The sequence below is a fragment of the Phanerochaete carnosa genome (assembly GCF_000300595.1).
Source record: "Phanerochaete carnosa HHB-10118-sp unplaced genomic scaffold PHACAscaffold_9, whole genome shotgun sequence".
Classification (NCBI taxonomy): domain Eukaryota; kingdom Fungi; phylum Basidiomycota; class Agaricomycetes; order Polyporales; family Phanerochaetaceae; genus Phanerochaete; species Phanerochaete carnosa.
Window position 1 is genome coordinate 1,665,580 of NW_006767636.1, and position 25,405 is coordinate 1,690,984.

Here is a 25,405-nt window from a genome sequence, read left to right on the forward strand (position 1 = left end):
TCTCAGCGTCTCGATTTTACTTTTTTTCGAAGATGTTCTGGTACTATTTATGGCTTCCGTTTGGCTCGTAACTTCGACAAGGACCTCAAATATGGCGTCAAATGGTTATCGGGCCTGAGCGCGGCGGCCGCGGCTTAACTTCAAGAGGTGGTGCCTCAGCCGACGTTAGCCCAAGGTACAGGAGATATTAGAGTCTGCGTACGGCAGCACTGGTAGGCTTACTAGTACCGTTGTGTACTAGTATCCAGTGAGGCTGCACACTTGTGGAATAATATGCATTTCTGCCGGGTCCGCACGCGCGTCGCGGAATCCGTGTTGCCTCTTCTAGCTCTCTGTAGCATACGGGTAAACATTGATGAGGCATTTTCACCGTAAGTATTTACGAGACCAATAAAATGACTTACCGCACTTCCGTCATTGGCGGCACCGCATTCGGGGCCGAGAATGCTACAGTGCATATAAGTATAGCACATACGCATGCCACTTAGTCTGAATATGCCAAGTTTCGCAGAAAACATGGATCGCTTACGGCTTTGTCGAAATATACATAGTATCTAGACGTTACTGTGAACTAAAGCCTTTAAAAGCCTCCAGGAAACATTAATCTGAGCACCGCCCTAACCCTAATGCAGCACACTAGCGCCGGAAGGAGCCCGCTTCCTGAGACTTCCGAAGCTCGAGTGTTGGACTCTCTAGATAACTGCACTCACCTCGCCTGCAGACGGCACAGAATCTTTGTTGTCACGACTTCGGACAGGAACACTCTCAGAACTACTGAAAAGACCGTCCAACGCAAACCAAGCGGGACAACATACTTCCCCAAGTACGTTCTCACCGTTGCACATGCGAATGGTGTCTTCTCTGGCTTCTGTGGCGGCGCCCTGGGACTCCCGAGCCGCACCGTGAACCATAACTCTCCTGCGTGGCTTTGGGACATAGAGAAGTTGACCCACGGCGAAAGCCTATCAGAATCCGGGACACTCTGAAAAATCCACTCCTCCCAAGTGGCCGATACGATGTGGGCGCCATGACCATCTGGGCTTGTGCAGTTCCCACGGTTGTACACGTCCGACATCGCAGGAGCTGTGACGTGAGAAGCTGCTGCTTCCCGCAAACTGTTGTAGCGACGGACACTGTCCAACAGGACGAATGGACCGAACGACGATCCCTGTCACGGGACCCGTCCCAACAACACGCTGCAAACGCATGTTGTACATGATATAGGCCCACAGTCCTCTGACGCACATTCTCCGGTGTCAACCCAGGTCCGACAGCCTCGACATAGGGCCAGAACAACAACAATTTCTACGACGGTGCATTCGCGAATGATGTATGTGGACGAAGTGACGAGTGGTACGTTCGATTCGAACCAAGCGTCCAGAGCTAAACTATGTCTGTGCAGATGCTACTTCGTTTGGAGTCCTCTCCCAGCTTCGTAGCCCAGATGTCCGTGCGAGGCGGAACAACGTCATGCCCACCAGCACTGGGCTGACGGATGGCTTCGACGCACCCACAGAGGCACCCACAGACTGGAATACCACTGGCATCGAGGGTGTCGAGGGCCGAGACTACACAATTAGCATCACCGGATATGGGCCCTTCATTCGAGATATAGAACGCAGAATGGAAGAAGAGGATTCGATCCACGAACCGCCCATAGAACGACCGGTTCGTCGCTCTAACTCGCGGGAAAGTCCCACAAACGTTGTCCGTGGCCCAGAGGTTGGACGCACCAACTCGCGAAGCCTGCGGAGCTACACAAGCAAGGACGTTCTGCCCAAACCAGGGCGCAGCAATGCGGCCGGACTCGCGCAGAGGCCAATAATGGAGCAAGGTCCGGATAACAAAATTGCAGCGTGGAGGCAGCGGGTCGCACAGGACAGCTCCATCAGCGTTTCGACTCACCGCAAGATGAACTCGACTGACACACTTCCCCGACAGCCGTCTCCCAGCAAGGGGGCGCGGCATTCTTCTGACGGGGGCAAGTCCAAGGGTACGTCCAAAGGGTCGAGCGGAGACTACGAACGCACTGAGGTGTGTGTCCGATGCTACCTACTCCTCAAACTTACTCATCTCCGCCAAGTTTATCATTTCTTACCAGCAGCCTTCGCGTAAAGCTGTCGCACAACAAGCGCAGTCGGTCACTGCATCTGAGATCGGTTTACTATCGCCTCGTGCTCGCCGGATGAGCGCAGCCCAGAACCTTGCCGAGAGCTCGGTCGCTTCTCCCCGGCGTTCCGTCGCGAAGGCCTACCAGCACACCGAGGTGAGAAGCTCGCCCGCTTCTCGATCTCGAAATATTGAACCCTATCTGACGTCCTGCTCTGTCCCCAGTATTCGATGACGCAGCTCCACACCCCGCCCCGCAGCTCCGACAGCTCGTCCAAGTCGAACTCGGTGCAGCGCCCACCTGTCTCGCCGACGCAGGGCGGGACGTACCTCCCGCTGCAGGACACGGGCGGCGTGTCGCGCATCACTGCGACGTCCCCCGTCGATCTCATCCTGTCGTCGTGCGAGCCGTCTCTCGTGCACATCGGTCCGGTCCTGTCGGAGCTCGGCGTCGTCAAGATGGAACACCTGCGCGCCGTCGCGCGGCTAAGTCCCTCGACAAGAGATCGCGAGCTGCGGGATCCCGCGCTGAAGAGAGGTGTCACGGTCATGGAGTGGGCGATCCTGCTGGACAAAATCTTGACGCTATGAGCTCGGCTGGCCTGTACTGCGATCCGCTTGCTCGTGACATAGATTTTGACTTCTTCGCGAAAGCTCCCTTCGAGTGTTAAGGTCCACATTCTTGCGTTTTCGCTTTCTTTTGTGTGTAAGAGGCACTTTGCGCTGTATCACGAAGCTGAGTGGACTTAAATTGTTTCTGAGAGCGTCCTCCACTGCATCAGGCGGGCGACGGCGAAGAGAGTTCTATACGTCTTCCCGAACTTGTTCGTGCCACGCCACAAGGTCTTTTTGATAGTGGCATTTACCGAAAAATACATGTCTACAGTGCGCCTTTTCAACTTCTGTGGATAGTACCAGGCTCGAACAAATGCCAGAACGCCGCCTTTGTGGCGTCGGGCGCTCGGCGAGACTGAGCCATCTCTCTTGCCTCCGACATCCAACACCGGTTGGCAACTCGCCCCTTGATCTCTATACTACGCAGTCACAGTTCGACGGACTCTGCAACACACTACTTTCGTAGCTGTTTTTGAGCTTGGTCATGTCGCTCGCTGAGAGCTGGGTGCACGACGACTCCGGTACGTCGCATGCCCGTTCCTTGCGAGCACACCTTATACCCGGAACTTACAGAAGATAGCGACCATAGCGAAGATGAGGATAGCAGCGATTTGGAAGAAGTGAGTGAAGAAGTGAGTGAAGAAGACGAGGAAGAGGAGCGTCCGGTCTCCGTGAAGGGCAAGGGAAAAGCGCGAGACGATCCGGAGCCGGAGCATGTCGACCAGGACTTTGAGTACGCGTCAAAAACAGTTGCATCCATGCTACTAATAATCACGTGTATGTGTCAACAGCCGTCTTGTACGTGAGATACGCGAAGGCGACAGTAGCGGCGGAGCCCTCAGCAAGGTCTGGGATTTTGACTTGAAAGACCGGGAGGCAGAGTTCAAGGATGATCTACGAGAGGCGTCAGGAGTAGGAAAGAAGCGGGGACGCAAGGTGTGTGGCCTAAAGTATCATACATGCGCGCATATAGCGAGCTTTGTGCCAGCCAGGCCGACGGAAAGGGATTGTGCTGTCCCCAGATGTCGAAGTGCTCATCGGCCAAGGCCATCAGGCATTCATCGACGGCAAATTCGAAGATACTACCCGAATTATGCAGGAAGTTATACGCATAGAGCCACGGGACCCTCGCGCATGGTCGGTGCTCGCGCAGTGCTGTGAAATTAAAGAAGAATCGCGGAAAGCCTTGCAGTTACGGATAATGGCTGCCCATCTGAACCAGGAGGCGGAAGAGTGGGAGCAGTTGGCTAAGCAGTCGAGGTAAGTCACTGGATCTGATGTTCAGCTCTTTCGAGTCCTCAGATAGTGGTAGGCGGGAAGGGTATCACCAGCAGGCTCTGTACTGCTACAGGAAGCTACACCAACTCGACCCGGACAACCTGAACGCTCTCTGGGACCGTGCAACCCTCGCCAAGCAATTAGGAGAGCCACGAACTGTGGGTACCGCACCATTCTTGTCGGAAAATAAGCACTGAAGTTAACGAAAACCAGGCTCGCGTCTCCCTGCTTGCTATTTTGAAGCGCATTCCGCATGATTTAACTGTACTCGCAGAACTGCGCCCTATTCTCATCGAACTGAACGACCTCGAGCTCTGCGCGAAGCTCTTCGAGGACGCCTTCGCGCATTACCATGCCACGTACCCGAACGGCCAGGTACCCCCAGCAGACCCACTCGCCGAGCAAACCAGTTCACCGACAGCAGGTTTTGGGCTCATGGAAATTCTCGTCCTCGCTGACATATACAACATCCTCGGGCGCTGCGAGAAGGCCGTCGAGACGATCCGTCGCGGGTGCCGTTGGCTGCAGGGCCGCGCGGCGCAGAAGTTCTGGGACTCGAACGAGGACGACAGGGAGTGGGACGAGCCCGTCGGACCGAACGGCGAGAGCTGGAGGACCGTGCCCCACGGCGAGGTCCAGCCGGGTATGTACCCGCTCGACGTCAATGCGAGACACCGTCTCGCGGTTGCGAGGATCAAGATGGGCGACATTGGCGAGGGAAAGGTCAGCTTTCGTGTGCATATTCTGTCGATCGTATGCGTTCAATGTCGCCTGCAGATGCATGCTGACATCATCCTGTCACAAGAAATCGCTGACTATGCGGCACTGTTCACGGAGATTGCGGACGCATACTTTGAACGAGAGATGTATGCGGATGCCGGACACATCTACGAGATGCTGGGTGGGGATGCTGGGGTATGTCACCTTCACACGTAACCTGTACACTCCCTCATTGTTCAGATTAGACCAGCAGTCTGTATGTCTTACTACAAGCAGCGGCTTGTCGTCGGATGGTGGGCGATCTCAAGGAAGCTGTTGATATCTACGAGCACGGTATGTTATTATGTACCGCTTCCTGTGAAACTGTTACTTACTTGGTGAGCTGTGCAGTCATCCAAGCTGACCCGACTCACAATGACGCCAAGATGAAACTCGCGGAGATATACGAGATTCTTAATGAACCAAGGAAGGCTTTGGACTTGGTCCTGCAAGGTTGGCCCTTTTCTGTTCCCGAATCAAATACATACTCATATAAATATAACGCGTCAGTCATCGACTCGCGCCGTCGCAAGAGTCGGCAAGGGCAAGACAACGACGACGTTCAAACCTCTGAGGCGGGCCAGGGCGCCTCGCTCTTCGAAGAGAAGCCTCGTCCAGGCAAGGACAAACCTGTCAAGACTATGCGCCCCGATAAACTGTCGCCGACGCAGTTGCGCAAGCTCGAGCAAGAAAAGGAGCAGGAGGCGGTCATGGCGTTTGGGAGAGTCAAGGAGCTCTGGACGCGCATGCTCGCCGGTGACGAAGAGGCAGACCGTGAGTGGATGCAGCAGGCGGAGATGCTAGTCGAGTCTTTCCGCGAGACGCGGGCGTTGTTCCTGACCTCGCGCAAGGAGGGCTTCCATGGTGTCTTTCGCAGGAGCAGGAGACGGAAGCAAAGCGAGGAGGCGAATGAAGAGAGTATGGCGTCACGGCTGCAGTTGGATCTTGGTAAGTGGGGATGCGTATCTCAGTCTGCGGAAGTGCTGAATTGGCTGCAGGTCGCGAGACGGTAGCCAGGAAGGCCAAGGGTGCCTCTGGGGAAGAGTTCGATTCTTTCCGTAAGATTTCGTTCGATGACTGGCTGCGGATATTTATGCAGGTTTGTGGTTTGTTCTGTGCCATCGTCGTGATCTCACTAACACGGGATATTTCCTTAGTTCTCGTTCAACCTTACTCGAAGAGGACAGTATGACGATGCACAGGAAATTCTTCGGCATATCCTCTACTCCAACGCCTTCCAAGAGCGAGTACACTTGGACACGATACGTTGCGCCCTCATCAGTCAGTACCTGGCGCTTTCTCTTCATTGCACCTGACACAACGTCTCTGACAGCGTGCTCTATTGCTGCGGCTCGATACGACACGGTTGTCGAACAAGCACGGAAGCTTGTTAACGCGCACCAGTTTAACAACGAACCGCTCCGCATCCTCCTCGCCTCCCTTGCGAGCGGCTATCATGCAACAGATAGCTTCCTCGCCTCCACGCTCTCGAAGCACATGCTCCGCGAGCTGCGTTCCTACGACTCTGCGCTCAAGAACCCTGACGCACTCCGCTGGAACCCTATACTGAAGCGGTACGGCGTCGGGACGAAGGCGGAGGAAGAAGAGGACGCGGACGTACTCGAGGGCGCCAGCCGAGACGAGTCCGAATCTGCGGGCGGCAGCGGAGCACCCAAGCTGCCATCCAAGGAGAGCCCAATCGGCGTGACGATCTATGGGCAGATATGCCTGGCAGCGAAGAGTTATCAGAGTGCGATCTGTGAGTGTCCTACGCTGTCCAATCTCGCGGATATTTCTGAGCCACCACCTGTAGTCTATCTCTTGCATGCATACGATTACTGTCCGCACGATCCCGTCATCTGCCTGTCGCTTGCAATCGCGTCTATGGGACGGGCAATGCAACGACAGGCTGACAATCGGCATCACCTCATAGTGCAGGTATGTCCATACCAACTGTGGCTCAGGTGAATAGGCTGAGCCATCATCGTGCAGGCCATGGCGTTCCTCTCGAAATACCGCGATCTTCGAGGCGACGATGCACCAGGCGAGGTCGAGTACAACTTTGGCCGTGCGTTCCACCATTTAGGTGCGTTGATGTTTGGGCATTATGACAGTCCTGACAAGCAACACAGGACTGCTATCGCTAGCGGCGAAGCATTACCAACACGTTTTGGAACAGGCCGAGAAGAAAACTCAGTCAGATCCAGAGGTAAGCGTGCTTTCGGCCATCGTTACATGCTGCTGACGATCTTCGCTTGTAGGCTGACTGTGGTCTTGCCCGCGAAGCAGCGTACAACTTGTCACTGATCTACGTCACGACAGGCGCGACACCTCTGGCGCAAGACTTGTATCGTCGGTGGCTATCTCTTTGATTACATGTAGCCATAACCCTTGTGATATAGCACATTCACAACTAATGTACCAATATCATTCAGTCAGTCAGTCTCGTATCGTCTCTGGCGCATAAATGCTCGTCGAAATTTCGCGCAAAAGCGTCGGGGACCTTGAGATGCCAGAAGTTGCCCTCCCCGATGCATGCTGTGTCGGAATAGCGCGCATCTGAGGACACTACGCATTTGCAGTGAATCCTCGGGAAGTGAAGCGCTGAGCCTTGGGCTTGAGGTCATGTACAGTCAAGTACTTGTTCAATATGCGATTGGAGAAACCATCTGGACTGAGCAGCAATATATATATCGGTCGATGGACAGATGGAAGACAGAGACAGCAGAGCAACATATAGTCAAGCAGAGTTATACTCGAATCGTTCAGGTTCCATTTGCCAGTCAAGATCTAGATGAGCAGGAGGTGGGATGTTGGGCAAGTACATAGCCTCAGAGCCGGCAGGCGATTTCTCCTGCAGGTCGATGTCTACAAATGCCAGGGCAGAGTAATCGCTGGCGTCGAGGAAAGACTTGCGCCGACCTTCATTGCCAAGGACGAGTCCGTCGAGCGTCTCTAGATCCGTGTCCGTCGTGCACCGCGAGGACCGTACAGAGGGTGAAAACAAGTCGGGGACAGATTCTAGGGCAGGAGCGACAGAACTGCGGCGCGTCGCCGGGAACTGGAATTGCGCGAGCCGGAGGCGGTCCTGGGGGTTGTTGTGGAGCGGGACCGATCGACGACGAGATGAAGCATAAGATAAAGGCGAAGACGTTTTTGGAAGAACGGGGAGGTATGTTGTGGGTGGTACGGTAGTGCGCGCGTCCGAGTAGCGCGAGATGAATCGCTTCAGCAGCTGTGTGGGTGAGTGATACGGGTCCTGTCCCTCTTTGAGATGGTGAGTACTTTCAAGTTGATGGGGAAGCGTGTCAACGTACCGTATTCCGGCTCAGGGTCTTCAATGTCTTTTGGTAAGTCCTTTGGCTTGCCAGTAATTATTCGGTGACACCACTTGATGGCGTTGAGAGTTGGCGTAACACCAAAGAGGACGTAAAGAACGAGGAAAGCGATGGCAACTAAAAGCAGAACCTTGTACGTGAATTCGTAGAGGAAAATCCCAGAAACGTACCGAGACACGCGAAATCTTGACGGCAAACGTTCACCCACGTCGCCACGGGCTTGCACGTTTTGTCCTGAGACGCGGTCATGGCAAAGAAAGGCCTGGCGGAACGAGCGACGATAAGAGGACACAAGAACACACCATCCTAGGACAGATACAGATACGCGGCTGGATCCACAGTGGCTGGCCGCAGGAGCGTTAGCCGTCCTTTTGAGGCGGAATGGGCTGACCGTTTCTGGGTCCCGCGACAAAGGTGGAGGCTCTGATTAATTCCAGGCTTCTAAAGAAGGCTAACATAGGTGTGTTTCCTCTACAAACGGCCAATTTTCAGTGTTCCGAAGAGGGGCATAATCCCGGGAGATGGTGAGTGAAAGCGCAAAGCCTAGGGCGCTTACCGTGGGGAATGCGTGACGCGCAAACTTAGCCAAAGTGCTGCCAAACGCGCCTTCGTTGAACGTCACGTGTTCCGCGTCACGCGTCGGCGTATATAAGGTGCAGCTCGGACTTGCAGTGCACCTTGTTCCTCGACCACCATCATCTTAGCCTTCTCGAGCACTGCTCAAACTTCCTCTTCGTAATCCTCATTTTTCGACATGGCTCGCACCAAGCAAACTGCTCGCAAGTCCACCGGTGGTAAGGCACCCCGCAAGCAACTCGCCTCCAAGGCCGCCAGGAAGACTGCACCGGTAAGCGTGTTTTTGGCGACTGTCGGTGTACGTAGGTCGCTCACCATCGTCTTTGCTTCTCAATTTGCGCAGTCCACCACGACTGGTGGTGTCAAGAAGCCTCACCGTTTCCGCCCTGGAACTGTCGCCCTCCGTGAAATCCGTCGCTACCAGAAGTCCACGGAGCTGCTGATCAGGAAGCTGCCCTTCCAACGGTTGGTCCGTGAGATTGCACAGGACTTCAAGGTGAGTCAGCATTGTGTGCGGCTGCTCGGCCGCTGTTGAACTCGGTCACTAACGTCGCTCGTGTGCACTCTAGACCGACCTCCGGTTCCAGTCCTCTGCCGTCATGGCTCTCCAAGAAGCTGCCGAGGCGTACCTCGTCTCGCTCTTCGAAGACACTAACCTTGCTGCCATCCATGCCAAGCGTGTCACCATGTACGTGTCGCTCGCTGCGTCGGTCTCTGCCTAGTTTAGTAGAGGCGCTGACCCATTTCTTATAGTCAACCCAAGGATCTTGCCCTCGCTCGTCGCCTCCGTGGTGAACGTGCGTAGATATTCGATGCTAGATCTCTGCTCTTTCTTGCTGCTGTACCGTAGTCACTGGTCTTGCCATCCCCGAACTCTTGTATCGTTTATACTGGCTCTAGTTTTGTCGTCTCGGCCGTATTTCTCCTACGACTACTACGGCCACTGTAGCACGCCGTCTAATAGACCCATGTTGCAGCACCCATGGTTGCGTGATTCTCTACACTACGCATCAAACCTCTCATGGATGACTGGCGCATCACGCCCCGACGCGCGCCGCCTCTTGCAGCGGCTATTCCTTCGGCAGGAGTTGAATTCGATCTCCGAGATCAGGCACATGGGACGGAGTCAGTGTTAGTTCCCATCTTTCGTCATCTGACGACCCGCCTCCGTGTTCCGCCCCCCGCCCTGGCGTTCAGTATACATGCTGCGCACACCTGCCTGCTTTTAGACGCCCGCGGGCATCGCACACCTCAACTTCCGCGCTCCCGCCGTACTTCCATTTATATTAGCGACTGATCGACGGCCTCGATCTAGCGACGTATAGAGGCCTTCAAACCGACGGGTCTTGACGAGCGTGTGTTGATACTCCTCAAGATGCCGCTCAATGATGGCTATGAGGTCTTTCTTGTGCACCTTCTCGTTGTACTGGAGATGTAGTGCGCTGGCGATGTCTTCGAGGGCGGCCTTCTTCTTCCCTGACAGCGCGCCTTCGAAGATAGTGACGTCGTCTGGGAGCACAAGCTTTGCACGTCTTTCTTTATCTTGACGCACCTGCTTCGTGCACTTTCTGTGCTGGCTGGTGAGTGCCGTGCAAACGGTGTCGTAATTTCTGATACTCTGTGTCCGTCAGGCCGTAGTGTCGCTGGGAGGCAGCTATGGATGTGAATACGTCTGCACGAAAGGCATCGGCAGCCTTCTGGATAAGAGTCTTGCGGTCGTCATCCTGTTTAGATGCGTAGATGAGCGGTAATGCCTTCTTCTGTCCATCAGGAACAGGTCCGGAGGGGACCTGGGGCCTGCCAGGTCCTCCCCGGTTTCCCATGCGCATTACTGACAGCCTCCAGTGGCACTGTGCTGAGCGTAGGATTGTTGCGACTTGCTGTCGAGAGCCCCTCGTTGCCTGCCATGTCTGAGATCAGGCGGAGTGACAATTTCATCACACCTTGCCCGTTCATTGTAACACTCCACAACTGTTCCTTCTCTGTGCATGTACCTAGCACTTTTAAAACAAAATATATCAGCCTACCAGGCTCAGTGCAAGTGCACAAGTTCATAAATGTGGTCGCAAGAATATTTGGTGAGCGAGATCTGGTTGGATCTAGCCATCAGTAGCATGTTTCAGCCAATTTTAGACCGCTTCTGAGCATCTACAAAAATACCATACCGTCTTTCACCTTATGTCTGTCATGATATGGGTATCATGTTATAACATGAATACAGAGCTATCTTAAAAAATATTCCCAGCACCTCCGGAGGCAAATTGAAGTAGCAAAAGCAAATTAATAAAGCAGGGAACACTTATAAACGAGGGTGCCATCATAGTATCCAAGTAATATGTTTAGGACGGGGGAAAAAAGTAAAGCCACTGAGCGCTGAGCAGCAAGACGTAACGGCGCTTATGACTATCCCTGATGCGCTAACAGATCCGCAGATGAACTGGCCGCGCACGAAGACCCGACAGAGCAGCCCGATAATGACGAAATATCACGCCCCACCACACCGCGACGTGCATCGCTTCCACTCTCACCCCACCCTACGCCCTCGCGCTGGAATCGTCGTCATATTATGTCGGCGCTGCCTACACTACCCTCTGTTCCCGGACCATCTCAGTGGCCCGAGTCCTACCATTCGCATCACGTCTTTGAGTATACTTACAGCATAGCATAGCATTTATATTCCCGCTAGATTGTTTACCTAATCCTTAGTGTATATATCCCTTGATTACTTGACCGTATACATGTTCTCGCGTGTGCCTACGTGACTCAAGGTCGACCTTGGAGAGACGGCTCGGCTTCTCGGCAGCAGCACGGCTCGACGGCATCTGGTGTGACACTAGTGTGACGAAATTAATAAACGAGGGAGCAGGTCCCATTTTGCGCACCGGAATCGATCCGCAGCTCTTGCAAGACCTCAATAAAATACAACAAAAATGCGAATACACAGTCAAGGTGTGCGCACATCGATTTATGCAAAACTGCTCACGAAGAGGGGTTGTGGTAAGCTACAAGAAGCAGATTTGCTCAATTTTTATAAACCAGGGTGCCATCATAGTACGCCAGTTTGGTGCCTGCCCACTTTACGATACAATGCGATTAGACGTATTGCAAAGCCGGCTTTGGGAACCACGTGAAGTATTTTCATTAGCCGTCGCCTTGATACTCAACGCGCGTACAGCCCTGGCCAGCGATATGCGCCCGCTGCATTGCTTTGTGCAGACGTCCCAGTGACAATGCTGCGCAAGTTGCATGCGAACTTGGTGAATTTCTGAATCTCTTTGCTGAACGATGCGCAGGATACGTTAGAGACACCGTCCTCAGCAAGCCGCTGGGTGTCCCAATGCGAGCACGTTCGACATTACCGCACTCGTGCGCAGCGAGTAGAAGGCCAAGAAGCTCGTCGAGAGCCTGCACGTCATCTTTTCCACCGTAGGCTTGCTCCCTTTTTCTTCTCGTTTTTCCCGCCCTGATCCCGTATCGTGCGCCAGGCTGACGCAGATAACTTTACTGCGGCGCAAGCAACTCTCAGGGACACGAGGTAGCGTCGTGAAAGCTCAGCGACCTCCCCACTCTTATTCACACCGTATATGTCGGACCTCAGCTACAACTCTGGCTCATGCATTGACACGTCTGCTGCATTCTGGCGCGACTATCGTGATCAATGAAAAAGCTTCCACCAAGGGAATGGCAGTTACAGACGACGTCTACGAAGACTCCGCACTTTGAGCAAGTCGCGAGCATCCCGCCGGCTACGCCACATCACATTCCAATAAGGACGAAATGATGCACAAAGTACGCAACGCTCTTAACTGCTCGGCAAGTGCTGCACGGTTCCAGAGCGCGTTCGAGCTGTCCGGGTCGCGTTGATGTAGCTTCCTGTAGCATTACAGAGCTCGTGGTGATACCTTTCTCTCCTACCGTATCCTGAGAACTCCAGAAAATCAAACACCAGATTCAGTGAAGCATCTTGACTGCTGACGGCGATCAGTCGTTTGAGACCAGGATTCTAGAAGTACCTAATTAACAAAGGAAAAATTGGAGTACGTTTTACGGCACATTGATCAAGACAAGAATAGCATTAACTAGATCCGTTGCAGGGCGGAAAAGCAACAGGGCCTCTGAGCGAGTCAAATGCGCGGCGGGGCTCATCAAATTTGAATTTGATGTGCCACACGCATCCTATTCGGGTAGCTAGATCAATCTGGTCCGCCGGTCTCCGCTGCACTTCACCTAGATGACAAGCACCTGAAGGGTAAGAAATTGCAAAACTACCCGTTGTTTCTGAACTTGTGCCAGATACAGGAGCGCAAGCAGATATAACGGGAAGGTGCTCCTATACAGAACTCTCCGAAGATCGATTTTTCTCCATGTTGACCGTCAACTACAGTGTCAGCAGCCCGCCGGGCTGACGACTGCCAACGGCAGCTTATTGAGTGGCATTTGTTATCTGAAAACTGGAGGATAGTCAATTTGCCGCAGTGAGGGACGATTGCCATAAAAGCGGCCGTCCTGGGGCAGGACTCTCAGTACACTGTCATCCCCCGCTGTTGCACTTCGAACGATGTCTGAAGACAACTCTCGCGTATGGCTCAGTGAGAATCTTCTTCATCAACTCACTTCCAGCCACTGATACTGTCACGATAGTTACTGGGGCCTCGCAAGGTCTTGGGCGAGCTTTGCTCGACGCCGTCCTTGCGGCCAACGAACGCGCGGTCGCCACCCTCAGAAAGCCCGAGGTCCTCGCAGAGTACAAGAACAAGTACCCTGCGTCGCAGCTACTCATCCTTCACCTCGACGTCACATCCATAGAGCAGATCGACACCGCGTTTGCGAAAGTCAAGGAGCATTTTGGCCGGCTCGACGTCGTCGTGAACAATGCCGGCTACGCACTCGTTGCGGAGATTGAGAACACGCCCGAAGATGAGGGCCGCCACTGCTTCGAGACTTGCTTCTGGGGGCCGTTTCATATCTGCCAGAGGGTACGTCGCCCTCCCGACTCGCGTGCGCAGCGTGGAGGTCATGGCAGTCGAGCACAAACTGACCGCTTGTAGGCGATTCCCTTCATGCGAGACGTCAACCCGGCCGGTGTCGGTGGCAGAATCCTCAACATCAGCACCTGTGGTGGCTACTCTGCTGTCCCGACACTGTCAGTCTACAACGGCGCCAAGTTTGGTGAGGACTCTTTGTACAATCGATGTCTCGATGCGCTCACTGATTATGACGGGGATCTGTAGCGCTCGAAGGCCTGACAGAGTCGCTGAGGAAGGAGATGGATCCCTCGTGGAATATCACCGCCACTATCATCGAACCCGGAGGCTTCCGCACCGAGTGGGGAGGCAAATCGCTCAAGGTGATGCCTGTACACCCCAAGTACGCCGATCCGAACTCGCCGTGCGCTGTATTCAGGAAGATGACCTTCGATGGATCGATGAAACCGATCGGGGACCCTCAGAAAGCGGCACGTACGCTCGTCAAGATCGCTGGTCTCGCGGACGTGCCGCTTCGTCTGCAGCTCGGGACGGAGTGTATGGTAATTGTGGCCGGCAAGGCCAAGGAAACGTTGGCCAACGTAGAGAAGTATGCGGATATCGCACACTCAACCAACTCCGATGGAGTGGACAAGGACGCTGTGTTGAGTATGTTCGCGATGTACGTTGCTAAGTCTGAGTAGTAGAAGCGTGCGCCCTGTCGTTTCTGTTCTGTATCGCTTGTGTGGTATCCTCAACGTGTACTGAAATATGGCCGCGCTTTCGTTGGTTTGCTATTGATCTGTTTGGTGACTAGTGACCACGTGGCATTCGCCTGCCTCAGGGCTAGGATTGTTACAGCATTTTGTGAAAAGCTTAACAGTAGGCGGACAGGGAAAGAGAAGAGAACGTCAAGGGGCTACCTCCCTTCGATAAGCGTCCGAGCAACTCGGCGGACTCGCTCAAGTAGTCCACGTATTCTCCTCCACTCTCTTGCGTTGTTCATCTTCGGATACCTCGGAGTTTAATGTTAAACGTGTGATGACGTATATGCTACTCAGCAATTTTTGTCGAGGTCTTCAGGGCTCCACATGCCAATTATGCCTCGAGAAAGTGATGCCGGCACCGGAAGTACGCCTTCAACTGCAAACAGTCCGTGAAAAAAATTGTGATAAAATGCAAGTCTACCAAGGCTGTATGTACAATTATTATTATGATTTACTAGGGGCAGTGGTCACCCAGATGACGACGACGACTTCTTGGGCTGCTTATGCTGGGCTGCTTTGTCATGCAGCTCGGAGAGTCCCGAACCAATCGATGAAGGACGCTCATCCTGCCTTTCCTCTCCTCGGGTTACTGTCAAGCAATCTGCGAAACGCTATGACTGATCCCTTTATGGCGTGAGCTCGAGGGTAAAATCACGTGGGTGAATATATCCCGTGGGACTTAAGGGATGCGGGCTTTCCGTAAGCTAGCTGCACGCTGTGTGATCAAACGTGACCCAAGCTTCTTCTACATTTCCAGTCGTCTCCTGTAACCCACGCACCGTAGGCCGACGACCCGTCATAGTCATTGAGGCTGACGCAGAGACGGGTACGTCAAGAGGCCTGACGACACGATTCGATCCGGAATAAGTATTCAATACTATCAAAGCTTCGAGTTTCCCGTCCGCACACATTATTGACGTCACTATTCGCTTGGTACAGTGCATGCCCTACTATAACCTTCAGAATCTGTTCGTGCTTCCATGCCAGTCTCGCGATGTCCGGTCTCATCGGCTTCTGTGTCGCAGATATCTTCTTGGTCCCAGTACTCATCGTTCCGGCCATCCTGGAACATCTCCCCAATGCTACCAAAACGGCTCGTAGATGCTCGGAATTGCAGCGTCAACTGCTCTTGCCGTCCATCGCTAATGCTTACAGGGCAGTTCGGCACCTCCGACTCCGCCGTCCGTAAGTACTAGTTGATCATGAAACGGTTAACGAGTACGAGGGGCTGCACGGCTAGCTTATGAGCGTTGAGAGAGCGAGCAAGAAGTAGAGTACACACAAATATTACGACAAACGGGGCAAGGAGCTCTATGCTCTCAAGTAAGACATCAGTCATTTGCCCGCGCACTCGTATCGGAGACGTACCGCAGAGAAGTCGTATGTCAGCAGCTGCGCTATGTTTATTGCTGGCAGAGCTCTACATTTACCGTTGCCTGTGAGAAAAAATTCCGGATGGATGCCTCTCTTGCAGCGCTCACATGAAATAGATAGTGCCTGCATGGAGATCTAGGTGTCGGCAATGGTAATTGCGATGGTGCACAGAGAATTACTAACCGTCACGCAGCAGACACGTCGCCAGCGACGCTCTGATGATGCGGCGCGCTTCCCTCCAGTGTCTAAACGTTTTCATCCAGGTCAGGACGAGCACGGTTGTGTCGGCGAGGACGAGTGAGACGCGGTGATATACGTGACTGAGCAAGTAATGTCAGTATCTTCGGTGCCTTAAAACTTTGACCACGGGACATACATTCATATCGCACCAAATGAGCACCCAAGAACGGCACGGGCGAGATGTGCACACTCACATGCCGATTGTCCGCGCCGTGAACAGCGCCTTCGGGATGCATGTACGGCCAAAGATCGGGTCGACGACGGGATTATACTTCGATATCGTCCTAAGAGTCTGCATCGCGGCCGCAGTGTCAACTCGAGGACAAGCAAGGATCCAGCAGAGATGACACGCACGAGGTGTGACACAAAGGGCGACATGCTCAGTATGAACACTGTCAGAGACCAGATGTAGCTTCGGTTCCAGATTGCAAAGACGCGCAGGGCGGCAAAGATTGGCGTGTGGAAATTAGTGAGCAATTTGGACCCGGATAGGTTGCGCGAGGCGTACGTGAGGTCTGGACGATTCCGATGAGAGTTAGCGTCAAACTCAAATAACTCAGCGGCCCGCAGCTATGTGACGGAATTCCAGTAAGCGGTTTGTTGCCCATGGGTTTCACAGAGAACGGGCTTACTCCTATATGGAATACTGTTACATATCTCACATCGTCAGATATATTCGAGGCTTACATTCGGATTCCTCAGCTCTCATCATTTACGAGCTCATGATTACCATCAATAACGAGGTTAACTGTTGTGAATTGGATCGCGCAGGAGGGGATTTACGAGTAATCGACGGTAGTGTTGCCACGGCTTGACTGCTTAGCCGCTAGTCGTTGCAGTCAAGCCATGTGGCAGCCAAGCCAAGTTGCTGATTGGCTCTTGGCTGTTATGCGGCTTAACTGCGGCTTGGCGCGACTCGGCGGTGGCTTGCAGTCAGGTTCAGTTGTCCCAAAAAGGCAAACGCCGCGTCACCTTGCTTGCCACTATGCCTCCTCGCAACCATGGAAAGAAGAGAGCTGCCGAGACCTCTCAGAAGACACCTAAGAGGCAAAAGGTGGCCTCTAAGCATGTTGAGTTTGACAATGGAGCTGTTATGACCCAGTTTAGGCTGTCTGGTGCGCTTTTTTTGAGCTTTTGTGCAGTTTGATGTTGTCTGCTGATAACATCTTGAATTCTGTAGGTGAATTCTCATCTGAGGATGCTGTCCAAGGTTCCCCAGCAAAGAAGAGAGGTGGTAGGAAAGGTCCAGGAGTTCAGGATGTTGCTGAAGGAGAGGTGCTCATGGCATTCGCGTCGCCCCGAAGAGGTCGTGCCAATCACCAGCACAATCCAAGTGGGGAGAGCTCGATAGACAAGTGCGTGGTGACCAATACTGCAAATTGCTATGCTCTAATGTTTGGATCTTTGTAGATCTGTTCCAGTTGCTGATAGTCGTGAATATATCAACATTGATATTGCAGACGACTCTGAAGACTCGCCTACTAGTCCAACGCCAGCTGCAGGCTCTTCACGTGATCTCCTGCCTGCTCCTGCCACCCCAACTCGCAAGCCGGCAGGCCCTCCCAATTCACCTGTTGCCGGTCAGCGTCAGAAATCGCCTCATGGGCCTGCAGGCAACAGACAAGGCAAGCAAGCTAAGGATGTCTGGCCCTTTATTGAGACAGATGAGAATGGACGCAAGAAATGCAAGTTTTGCTTGTATGGATTTCTTTCAGCTATTTCTTTGCACTTATTTCTAAAAAAAACTCGCCAGGTTTATGCATGAACAGAATCCTCATCACCATGTGTCCACCTGGACTACTGCAGGCACAGACAACCCCCGAAAGCACTTCCGAGGTGCTCATCTTGACGAGTGGGTGGAGGCGTGCGATAAGGCGCAAGTCAAAATCACAGCGAAGTGTGCTACGGCACAAGTTGAAGCCTGGAGGCGACGTCAACGTGGACAACCAGATGTTGCACAAGCAGATAACAGCCGGCCACAGTTCACCAAGGAGCTATTTGTGGATTACATTACTGAGTGGATTGTTGCTGACGATCAGGTGTGCTTTAAATTTACATTTTATTGTGCTTTAAATCTGAATAAATATTTGCAGCCTTTACGCGTCATTTCAAATCCACAGCTTCGCAATATCTTTCTTTTGCTTTGTTCTGAGCTGCATGAGAAAGATATTCCTGGGCGGACCACTATCTGAACACGAGTTGGTGAGGTTTTTGAAGAGTATCTCAAGGAGCTTAGCCAGGATATAAAGGTAAGTGGCGAAAAAATTACAAAAAAATTCTGCTCTAATTCCTAATTATAGAATGCAGTTGGCAGCATATCCTTCACAACGGATATGTGGACTGACCCATTCTTATCGCTGTACATGGCGGTTACTGCACATTGGCTGCAGCTTGTTCTTGAAGATCGTGGTAACGGACTTCAGCTGCAGCTTCGACTTCGTGGAGATCTTATTGGCTTTCATCGTGTCCCCTCCAGACACACCGGTGAGCATCTTGCGGCTGCATTCCTTTATATCCTGGACCGTATCAAGATCACAAACAAGGTACAGCCATTTTAACAACTTAAAATGATTAAACCACTTACTATCCTTTAAAAATATATAGATTGGCTGGATTACAATGGACAATGCAGCAAACAATGACACCTGCATGGAGGCTCTTGAGCAAACCTTGCGAAAGCGTGGAATTGCTTTTGACAAGCTTCAACGTCGCATTCGGTGTGTATATTTCAATAAATCAATTGCAGTTTATTGCTCAAAATAACTGTAGCTGCTTTCCACATGTTGTCAACTTAGCATGCCAAAGTGTTCTTAGTGCTATAACTGAACTTGAGTATGTCAAGGAAACGTCGCAAGATTTCGAGCCAGAAAAGTTTTTGTCACGCAATTTTCTTGATGCAGTCAAACGTGACCCTATTGCAACTTTACGTTCTCTCATTAGAGCAGTAAGTTTAATTTAATCTATACAAGATAGTGATTTGCCTTACCTCGATGTATAGATTCATGCATATGCACTGCGTCGCCAGCATTTTATGCAGATTTTAGTCAACATGGATATGGCCATTCTGCAGCTTCTCAAAGACGTTGAGACACGGTGGTCATCAACATATCTCATGATAGATCGGGCTATTCTACTTCGCGAGGTAACAATTTATTTTGGCATACTGTATACTTTCAGGCTTATTTATTTATAGGCAATTGAACAATTTCTCTATGGTTCAGAGTTTGCAGAACTTTGCAAGTATAGCATGAACAATGAAGAGTGGAAAGCTTTGGAAGTATTCCACGAGATCCTTCAGGTAAGTTTAGTTTTCTTTATTTATCCAAGTAATAAATTAAACATGAATAGGTTCCACATGCGTTTCAGCAGCTTTTATCTTCAGAATCTACGCCAACACTCATTAGTGTTTTACCTGCATTTAAAGCCATGAAGCTACGCTGGCAGGAGCAACAGGCAAAAGTATCCAACGCAGCTGGAATTATTCAGCAAGGTCTGGACAAGCTTGAAGACTATCGTGATCGCAACCGCAGCTGTAATGCATATACTTTGGCCACTGGTAAGCACAGCTTTAAAGCTGCTGAAATCTGAAGCTAAGTTTATTAGTCATCAATCCTGCATGTAAGCTGGAGTGGTTTGAGCAAAACACTTCACCAGCAGAAGCAGCTGCAGCAAAGAATCTATTTTTAGCTGAGGTGCGCTTTTACTCATATTTTAATCTTCATTTCTCTCTATATTAACATTCATTTTACAGATGTGCAAGTATAAATCCAAGATGGCCCCTTCGGCCTCGGCTCCGGCAGCTGCAGTGATTCGAACACAGCAGCAAAAGGCCTACGACATTTTATTCAAGGGTAAAGGAAAAGGTCCATTGGCTGAGCATTCAGTAGAGCAAGAGTGGTATGCATACATTGCAGAGCCCACAGATGGATTTGTGGATGCTATCACATACTGGAAGGTGAGTGTACACTTACTGAAACTTGTGCCATAATTTTTCTCTCCATTTTTCTCCATTTTTTTCGAAATATTGATTTATCTTCACATTTTAGGCATCTCAGACCAGGTTTCCAACCATCTATGCTATCGCAATGGATATTCTGCCTATCCAAGCCTCTGCTGTGCCCTGTGAATGTGTCTTCTCATCCGGAAAGATAACAGTCACAGACCGGCGCAACAAAATCAGTGGAGAACTCATGGAAGCACTGCAAATTCTCAAGTTCAGGTTCAAGCAAGGCCATTCTCTGTCTTTCACACATGGTTTGGACATTGGAGAGGAGCTCAAAGACTTGGAGAGCCGTGCAGAAGAGTCTCCAGAGGAGCTCAGTTCATATTTAGCATCACTCAAGTAGGACAAGCAATGTTACGATGAATTCTGCGGTACCAGTGTGAACTACCTTCCTTTTTGGGAGGGACGATCGGCTGCAAGCCGCTGCTCAGCCATAGTCGCTTATAGTCGCGGCTGCACTGCGGCTTGACTTGACTCGGCTGATCCCAAAAAGGAAAAGCCGTCCAAAGTCAAGTCACAGCCAAGCCGCGCCAAGCCGTGGCAACACTAATCGACGGTAAATTCTAAGAATAATACTACGTGTCCTTATATAGCTTATCTACTTCCTAATATATTCAGTCCAATACTATGTACGCTGAGAAAGCTGAGACTAAGGGAAACATAGCGGGGAGTGAAAGGGCGCCAGAGCCGAGTGCGCTCTGCGCGCGTCATATCTAAATCTGGTAAGAGGGCGATGACATCATAGGGTGGCAGGCTTCAACGGTACTCACGAGAGAAATTTGGAACTTTTTTGTTACAAAAAATATGCGAAAACAGCCTGAAAAAATAAGTAAGAAAATGCCATATTTTTCCTCCCGGTATCCGGCGGCCCGGCGACTCGGCAACCCGGCAGCTGAGCTGATTGTCCGCCAGGCCATTGTCAAAGCGCCCGTGGCTGCGGCACCCAGCGGACAATCGGCTCAGCTGCCGGGTTGCCGAGTCGCCGGGCCGCCAGATACCGGGAGGAAAAATATGGCATTTTCTTACTTATTTTTTCAGGCTGTTTTCGCATATTTTTTGCGACCAAAAAGTTCCAAATTTCTCTCGTGACTCCAGCTGAAACCTGCCAACCACGTGACTGTGGGAAATGCCTAGCGCATCATGTCGGTGTCTCGCCGCAGTGGATGCGCATCCAGCGGGTCAGCGCACCTCGCGCCTCAAATACTACAACATTAACATTGTCTGGAAGAGACCTGTCACCGTATCCGCTGTGCTCCTTGGCTCGGTACGATGGTGTATGCTCCTGCTGGTGGCTATAGAATTTGTGCCAGTAAACAGATACCGTGAGTAGCACACTAGAAATCAAAGGATTCACTTACACAAGACAGCTAGGTAGCGGTATTGTTGGACGTTGCTGGAAAACAAAGGTGTGAACGTTGGCTCACTAAGCGCAAACAGAAATGATGCTTACACTGGCAGTAGCACGTAGACTTGGACAAGGGTCTGACCTGAATATTGTCCCAGCATGGCGAAAGTTGGGGATGCAGGTAGGACTCGGAGAGGGTAGGCTATTACTCACGTGTCGGTTTATGGGCAACTTGGCCAGTCATCCATCGGCACAAGCTTTGCGCCCAATAAGCACTGCGTTGGCTCGAAAGGATAGAACAAGTGACCGCAGTGCTTGCTGGACGATGTACATCCCACAAAAAGGTGGAGCATCATGGAGTCAATCTGAAGCTGCTAGGAGCCAGTACAACGAGCTCAGCGCCCAGAGACCTGTACACCAGTGATCCGATTGTGGGACATTGCGCGACGGTGTAGAAGGAGTCAGTTTCAAGCGACACCAGCGAATCTCATAATGATACGGTAGTTTCTGCCTGCATGTACTTCCAGGCATACACTAAGGTCAAGATGGAGTTGCGTAAGGTTGTAAGACGCCAAGCTCCCAACTCGTTGGTGCGCCCTTCAAGTGATGAGATCAATTTATGTGCCCCCCGCCCGCTAGCGTGTCACCGCCCGTCTGCTCATCACCATGTCGGCCTCTCTCAACACGCAAATCCCCTCTCTGCTACCCGTTATCGGTTCTGACGATGCGCTCAGGAACACAGTGGTGTACGGTGGAGTAGGCATAAAAATTGGCGATGACGCTGAGGGTGGATACACGGCCGAGTATGACTGGGACAAAATACAAGCTGAAGATCCACGCGTTGACTAGTTGACTACTCATGCACATGAGCAACAGATTTTTAACCTTAGTGAGAACCCCGCCTCCCGGCTAGACTCGGATCCACCAAGATGAAATATACAGGCCAGGGCCAGAAGTCACCGATACCTACTCTCTTCGCCCTCATCTTGGTCCTCTCCTCTCACTGACTTCTTTCTTTTGGCCGTGTACTTGTAGCTACTCTGTTCTCCCACATTTCTATTATTTTTGTCTCAGCCTCCGTGTCTTTGGGACTGTCGGGCGCTTGTGCGCCTTTGGGACAGTGAGCGTGCTTCGGCGCTTGCCGCTTGATGCTGTAAAAATTAATTAATAAATAATAAATAAAAACGTTGTTGCCTTCGGTCTCATCTCTGTCCACAACGCTGCCCCCTCCAACCTGCGCTCCGCCTCTTCGCATAAAACACCCTCTGATATTATTGTTTTAACTCTGTAAATTTTTACTTGCGTGCTATGTGGCGAGCAAACACAGCCGGCCATTGCGAATACCTTTATAGATGCAGTGTACGGTGCAAGCAGGCGACATGGTTGCTAAAATCTACCTAACACCTCCACCAAGCCCTCCTGACGAGAGAAGAAAGGGCTTGTTCAGCTGCAGCAGAGAACATTGCCGCTACAGTTTGAGGCATTGTCCCAGAAAAAAGTATGCAAGGTAAACTAGTAGTACTAAGTACTGTGGCCAGGTGTCGTCACTCACCGCTGCATCACCGCCATCCTGAAATAACTCCTCTGTGACGTGCAATATTGTGGATTCCCGGGCCGCCGCTGCAGAACGCGTGGACACATCATGGTCAGCCGATTCCCCGGTAGGAAGAGCACCATCCTCCGAGTGCTGGTATAACTTGAAGCCGCAGGAAAATCGACCGTACAAGGCGGGAGAGTTTGAAACACCATGGGGCATCTGTGCAAACGAGATACCGTCCGAGTACCCATCGGGATCCGCGAGATGACACGCCTCGTTAAGCAACGAGGAGACCCCAAACTGCCTCCCGGCTATCGAGCGTCTGCGAGCTCATTACTGAGCGGGATGGCCTAGTTTCACGGCCTTCGCCTGCTGGCTCTATGGTTTATTGAGAGAAGAGTGCGAAATACAAGCAGCGTGCCAGTCTCAGTGACACATACCGATCCCGCTCTGAGATATGAGATCTGAGGGCTCACGGGGGGTCGGGCCACGATACATGAGCCCCGTTATACAGTCGATCCGATGTTCTCGGACGGCTCGAGTGGGAGCTCAAGCGCTCATGGATCGTACCGCGAGCTCCTGCACAGTCGATCCGATGTTCTCGGGAAGCCTGCAGCGGGTGCAGTATGTACCTCGCTAGATAGAGGATGATCCGTAACACTCGGATTCTCGGACATCACGCTCGAAACCGATGCGCTGAGACATGTACAGAACACTGTTGATGTTAGCTCGTGTATGAAACGCGTCCGCGTGCCGTTTAGGCCTAAATGCCAGCCAGTAGTGGCAAAAGCTCAAGCGCTCAAGGCGGGGATGATCGTTCAACAATACCAGCAAGGCCTTTGTAGTGTTTGGCACGCCCACTTTGCTTTGCTTCGACAGATCGAGATGATCATCGTCGCAGCTCCCTTTCTCACCACCAGCCAGGAATAACGCATCTTGGCAAACGAGCATAAGCCCGAAGACGACCTGAGAACTCTCATTAGCAGGCCAGCTGAGACAGTGAGATTCGCCACTACCAGCACACATAATTGGGTGCCTCTGCCTTGAAAGATTGCAAGGCGTGATCGCGTGATCCCACGACCCTGCCGTACTCCCGAGACTTTGTGTGAAATCAGACCGCGATCGCGGTTTGGATCCGTTACTAGTACGTATGTATTAAGCCAGACCGTTTCAGGGTGGGTTGGCACGGCGAGTTTCCTTTCCTCAAACTTTTCCATATCCAATAGATTTCTTGTCTGATATCGCTGCGTTATAAAGATCTTCGCCGTGCATGGACCTGCCCCATCTCACGCTGAATTTTTGCCTCCACCCTCCCACTCAAATCCGAAGATGACCACGCAAGTATTTTGGCGCGTGAAACGCACAGTCTCGCCGCCGCTCACCAGACAGCCCCTCAAAGGCCTCTACCTACTCGTCGTCATCGCTGGTGCACTCATCCGGCTTCCATACTGGCTCGTCGTGTCCGCGATCCCTGCCACTCGCCACCGCAAAAGATGGTCCTTTGCGCGCGCGATGCAGATGCACATACTCCAGTACACTTTCATACCACTCTTCGCAACACTCGCCTTGCCGACCGTGTTTATCGACCCTAAGACCGTGGATCCCGCTAAGGGCACTATCTGGATTGACCCGACACCGGAGTTTGTCGCGGGTGAGATAAAGGAGGCGGCGGATGTGAATGGGGTCGAGCCCGCTCGAGTGATAGGCTATATGCAGTTCAAGAAGGGCAAGGATTGCAGGGCGGATGAGAAGGCCAGGCTGGGAGAAAAGATTATATACCACTTGCACGGTATGTATGACCGACGGTCTCGGTGTCATCTCGCGCTTACTTGTTTGCATCTCACAGGTGGAGGTTACATTGTCAGTGGACACGCTTTTTCGTGTTATTATCGTTTGATTAACCCATGAGTCACAGTGGGACGGAGTGAAAGGCGGGTCAGGATGGCTCCGCAGCAAATGGCTCGAAGAATCACCTTCGATGTCGCGGGCATTCCAAGTCGAGTTCCGACTGGCCTCGCACTACGGGCATGAGCTGATTTCAGATCACCTGAAATGTCCCGGTCAAGCCATCAAAAATGTTTCATTTTCGGAGACTTAACCGGGGCTTTCTGGTGTCCTAAAACGATAGATTTACCACCACTTTCGTAGCCATTTGCGGTGCAGGAAAATGATAATTTTTGTGTAGCCTGAAATGAACCTGAAATGACTCAATATGGCTACATTTCGGTACGGCAAAGAGTTCATGTTTCAGAAGACTTTGTGGTGCATTTCAGGACATCTGAAAGAACATATGTAGAAATCATTTCCGCCTCATGTTTGCAATGAGGAAAGGTCCGGGCAAGGAAAACTTTTGATGGTCCTGAAATTACCATTTACGGAAAATTTGTAGTACGTTTCTAGGACATTTTTGGCTTATCTCAAGTAAAAATCTTCTAGCTCATAAAATGGCTTCAAAATCCATCAGAAATGGCAATTTCAGGACCATCAAAAGTTTTCCTTG

General features: G+C 51.8%; 9 protein-coding genes across 9 annotated transcripts; 6 read left to right on the forward strand and 3 right to left on the reverse strand.

The window, feature by feature from the left end:
• The first annotated feature begins 1,265 nt into the window (after positions 1-1,265).
• Positions 1,266-2,756, forward strand: PHACADRAFT_262458 (uncharacterized protein). Its single transcript, XM_007399736.1, has 4 exons — positions 1,266-1,353; positions 1,403-2,034; positions 2,084-2,266; positions 2,335-2,756. Exons 2-4 carry the CDS (start codon positions 1,471-1,473, stop codon positions 2,698-2,700), a joined length of 1,113 nt encoding a protein of 370 aa, XP_007399798.1. The 5' UTR covers positions 1,266-1,353; positions 1,403-1,470; the 3' UTR covers positions 2,701-2,756.
• A 336-nt stretch (positions 2,757-3,092) lies between these two features.
• On the forward strand, positions 3,093-7,246 carry PHACADRAFT_150922 (uncharacterized protein). Its single transcript, XM_007399737.1, has 17 exons — positions 3,093-3,245; positions 3,301-3,457; positions 3,516-3,660; positions 3,713-3,984; positions 4,037-4,160; positions 4,216-4,725; positions 4,780-4,917; positions 4,968-5,055; positions 5,113-5,214; positions 5,272-5,709; positions 5,760-5,860; positions 5,919-6,042; positions 6,095-6,520; positions 6,575-6,699; positions 6,754-6,847; positions 6,894-6,970; positions 7,023-7,246. The coding sequence occupies exons 1-17, from the start codon at positions 3,209-3,211 to the stop codon at positions 7,131-7,133; spliced, it is 3,069 nt and encodes a 1,022-aa protein (XP_007399799.1). The 5' UTR covers positions 3,093-3,208; the 3' UTR covers positions 7,134-7,246.
• A 226-nt stretch (positions 7,247-7,472) lies between these two features.
• PHACADRAFT_187383 (uncharacterized protein) lies at positions 7,473-8,348 on the reverse strand (the record flags this gene model as incomplete). The annotated part of the gene is made up of 3 exons (XM_007399738.1): positions 7,473-8,028; positions 8,079-8,216; positions 8,270-8,348. 3 exons carry the CDS (start codon positions 8,346-8,348, stop codon positions 7,502-7,504), a joined length of 744 nt encoding a protein of 247 aa, XP_007399800.1. The 3' UTR covers positions 7,473-7,501.
• A 447-nt stretch (positions 8,349-8,795) lies between these two features.
• PHACADRAFT_262461 (uncharacterized protein) lies at positions 8,796-9,656 on the forward strand. Its single transcript, XM_007399739.1, has 4 exons — positions 8,796-8,946; positions 9,019-9,171; positions 9,245-9,363; positions 9,429-9,656. The coding sequence occupies exons 1-4, from the start codon at positions 8,854-8,856 to the stop codon at positions 9,478-9,480; spliced, it is 417 nt and encodes a 138-aa protein (XP_007399801.1). The 5' UTR covers positions 8,796-8,853; the 3' UTR covers positions 9,481-9,656.
• Positions 9,657-9,900: 244 nt separating this feature from the next.
• On the reverse strand, positions 9,901-10,504 carry PHACADRAFT_199515 (uncharacterized protein; the record flags this gene model as incomplete). The annotated part of the gene is made up of 2 exons (XM_007399740.1): positions 9,901-10,243; positions 10,293-10,504. The coding sequence occupies 2 exons, from the start codon at positions 10,502-10,504 to the stop codon at positions 9,901-9,903; spliced, it is 555 nt and encodes a 184-aa protein (XP_007399802.1).
• Positions 10,505-13,060: 2,556 nt separating this feature from the next.
• Positions 13,061-14,380, forward strand: PHACADRAFT_262462 (uncharacterized protein). The gene is made up of 4 exons (XM_007399741.1): positions 13,061-13,264; positions 13,317-13,651; positions 13,724-13,844; positions 13,907-14,380. Exons 1-4 carry the CDS (start codon positions 13,234-13,236, stop codon positions 14,341-14,343), a joined length of 924 nt encoding a protein of 307 aa, XP_007399803.1. The 5' UTR covers positions 13,061-13,233; the 3' UTR covers positions 14,344-14,380.
• Positions 14,381-15,883: 1,503 nt separating this feature from the next.
• PHACADRAFT_199517 (uncharacterized protein) lies at positions 15,884-16,398 on the reverse strand (the record flags this gene model as incomplete). Its single annotated transcript, XM_007399742.1, has 4 exons — positions 15,884-15,903; positions 15,964-16,100; positions 16,215-16,312; positions 16,375-16,398. 4 exons carry the CDS (start codon positions 16,396-16,398, stop codon positions 15,884-15,886), a joined length of 279 nt encoding a protein of 92 aa, XP_007399804.1.
• A 3,394-nt stretch (positions 16,399-19,792) lies between these two features.
• On the forward strand, positions 19,793-20,366 carry PHACADRAFT_102167 (uncharacterized protein; the record flags this gene model as incomplete). Its single annotated transcript, XM_007399743.1, has 2 exons — positions 19,793-19,975; positions 20,067-20,366. The coding sequence occupies 2 exons, from the start codon at positions 19,793-19,795 to the stop codon at positions 20,364-20,366; spliced, it is 483 nt and encodes a 160-aa protein (XP_007399805.1).
• A 3,868-nt stretch (positions 20,367-24,234) lies between these two features.
• On the forward strand, positions 24,235-25,003 carry PHACADRAFT_199519 (uncharacterized protein; the record flags this gene model as incomplete). Its single annotated transcript, XM_007399744.1, has 3 exons — positions 24,235-24,694; positions 24,752-24,765; positions 24,821-25,003. The coding sequence occupies 3 exons, from the start codon at positions 24,235-24,237 to the stop codon at positions 25,001-25,003; spliced, it is 657 nt and encodes a 218-aa protein (XP_007399806.1).
• Positions 25,004-25,405: the final 402 nt, after the last annotated feature.

Bases quoted from the DNA above. Each gene is read 5' to 3' on its own strand.
- PHACADRAFT_262462 (XM_007399741.1), top strand. From the start codon at position 13,234: ATGTCTGAAGACAACTCTCGCGTATGGCTCA. The intron at 13,265-13,316 runs GTGAGAATCTTC...CTGTCACGATAG, and splicing joins CAACTCTCGCGTATGGCTCA to TTACTGGGGCCTCGCAAGGT. The intron at 13,652-13,723 runs GTACGTCGCCCT...GACCGCTTGTAG, and splicing joins CGTTTCATATCTGCCAGAGG to GCGATTCCCTTCATGCGAGA.
- PHACADRAFT_150922 (XM_007399737.1), top strand. From the start codon at position 3,209: ATGTCGCTCGCTGAGAGCTGGGTGCACGACGACTCCG. The intron at 5,056-5,112 runs GTATGTTATTAT...TGAGCTGTGCAG, and splicing joins TGTTGATATCTACGAGCACG to TCATCCAAGCTGACCCGACT. The intron at 6,848-6,893 runs GTGCGTTGATGT...CAAGCAACACAG, and splicing joins CCGTGCGTTCCACCATTTAG to GACTGCTATCGCTAGCGGCG.
- PHACADRAFT_262458 (XM_007399736.1), top strand. From the start codon at position 1,471: ATGCCCACCAGCACTGGGCTGACGGATGGCTTCGACGCACCCACAGAG. The intron at 2,035-2,083 runs GTGTGTGTCCGA...ATCTCCGCCAAG, and splicing joins GAGACTACGAACGCACTGAG to TTTATCATTTCTTACCAGCA. The intron at 2,267-2,334 runs GTGAGAAGCTCG...CTCTGTCCCCAG, and splicing joins AGGCCTACCAGCACACCGAG to TATTCGATGACGCAGCTCCA.
- PHACADRAFT_262461 (XM_007399739.1), top strand. From the start codon at position 8,854: ATGGCTCGCACCAAGCAAACTGCTCGCAAGTCCACCGGTGGTAAGGCA. The intron at 8,947-9,018 runs GTAAGCGTGTTT...CAATTTGCGCAG, and splicing joins CCGCCAGGAAGACTGCACCG to TCCACCACGACTGGTGGTGT. The intron at 9,172-9,244 runs GTGAGTCAGCAT...TGTGCACTCTAG, and splicing joins AGATTGCACAGGACTTCAAG to ACCGACCTCCGGTTCCAGTC.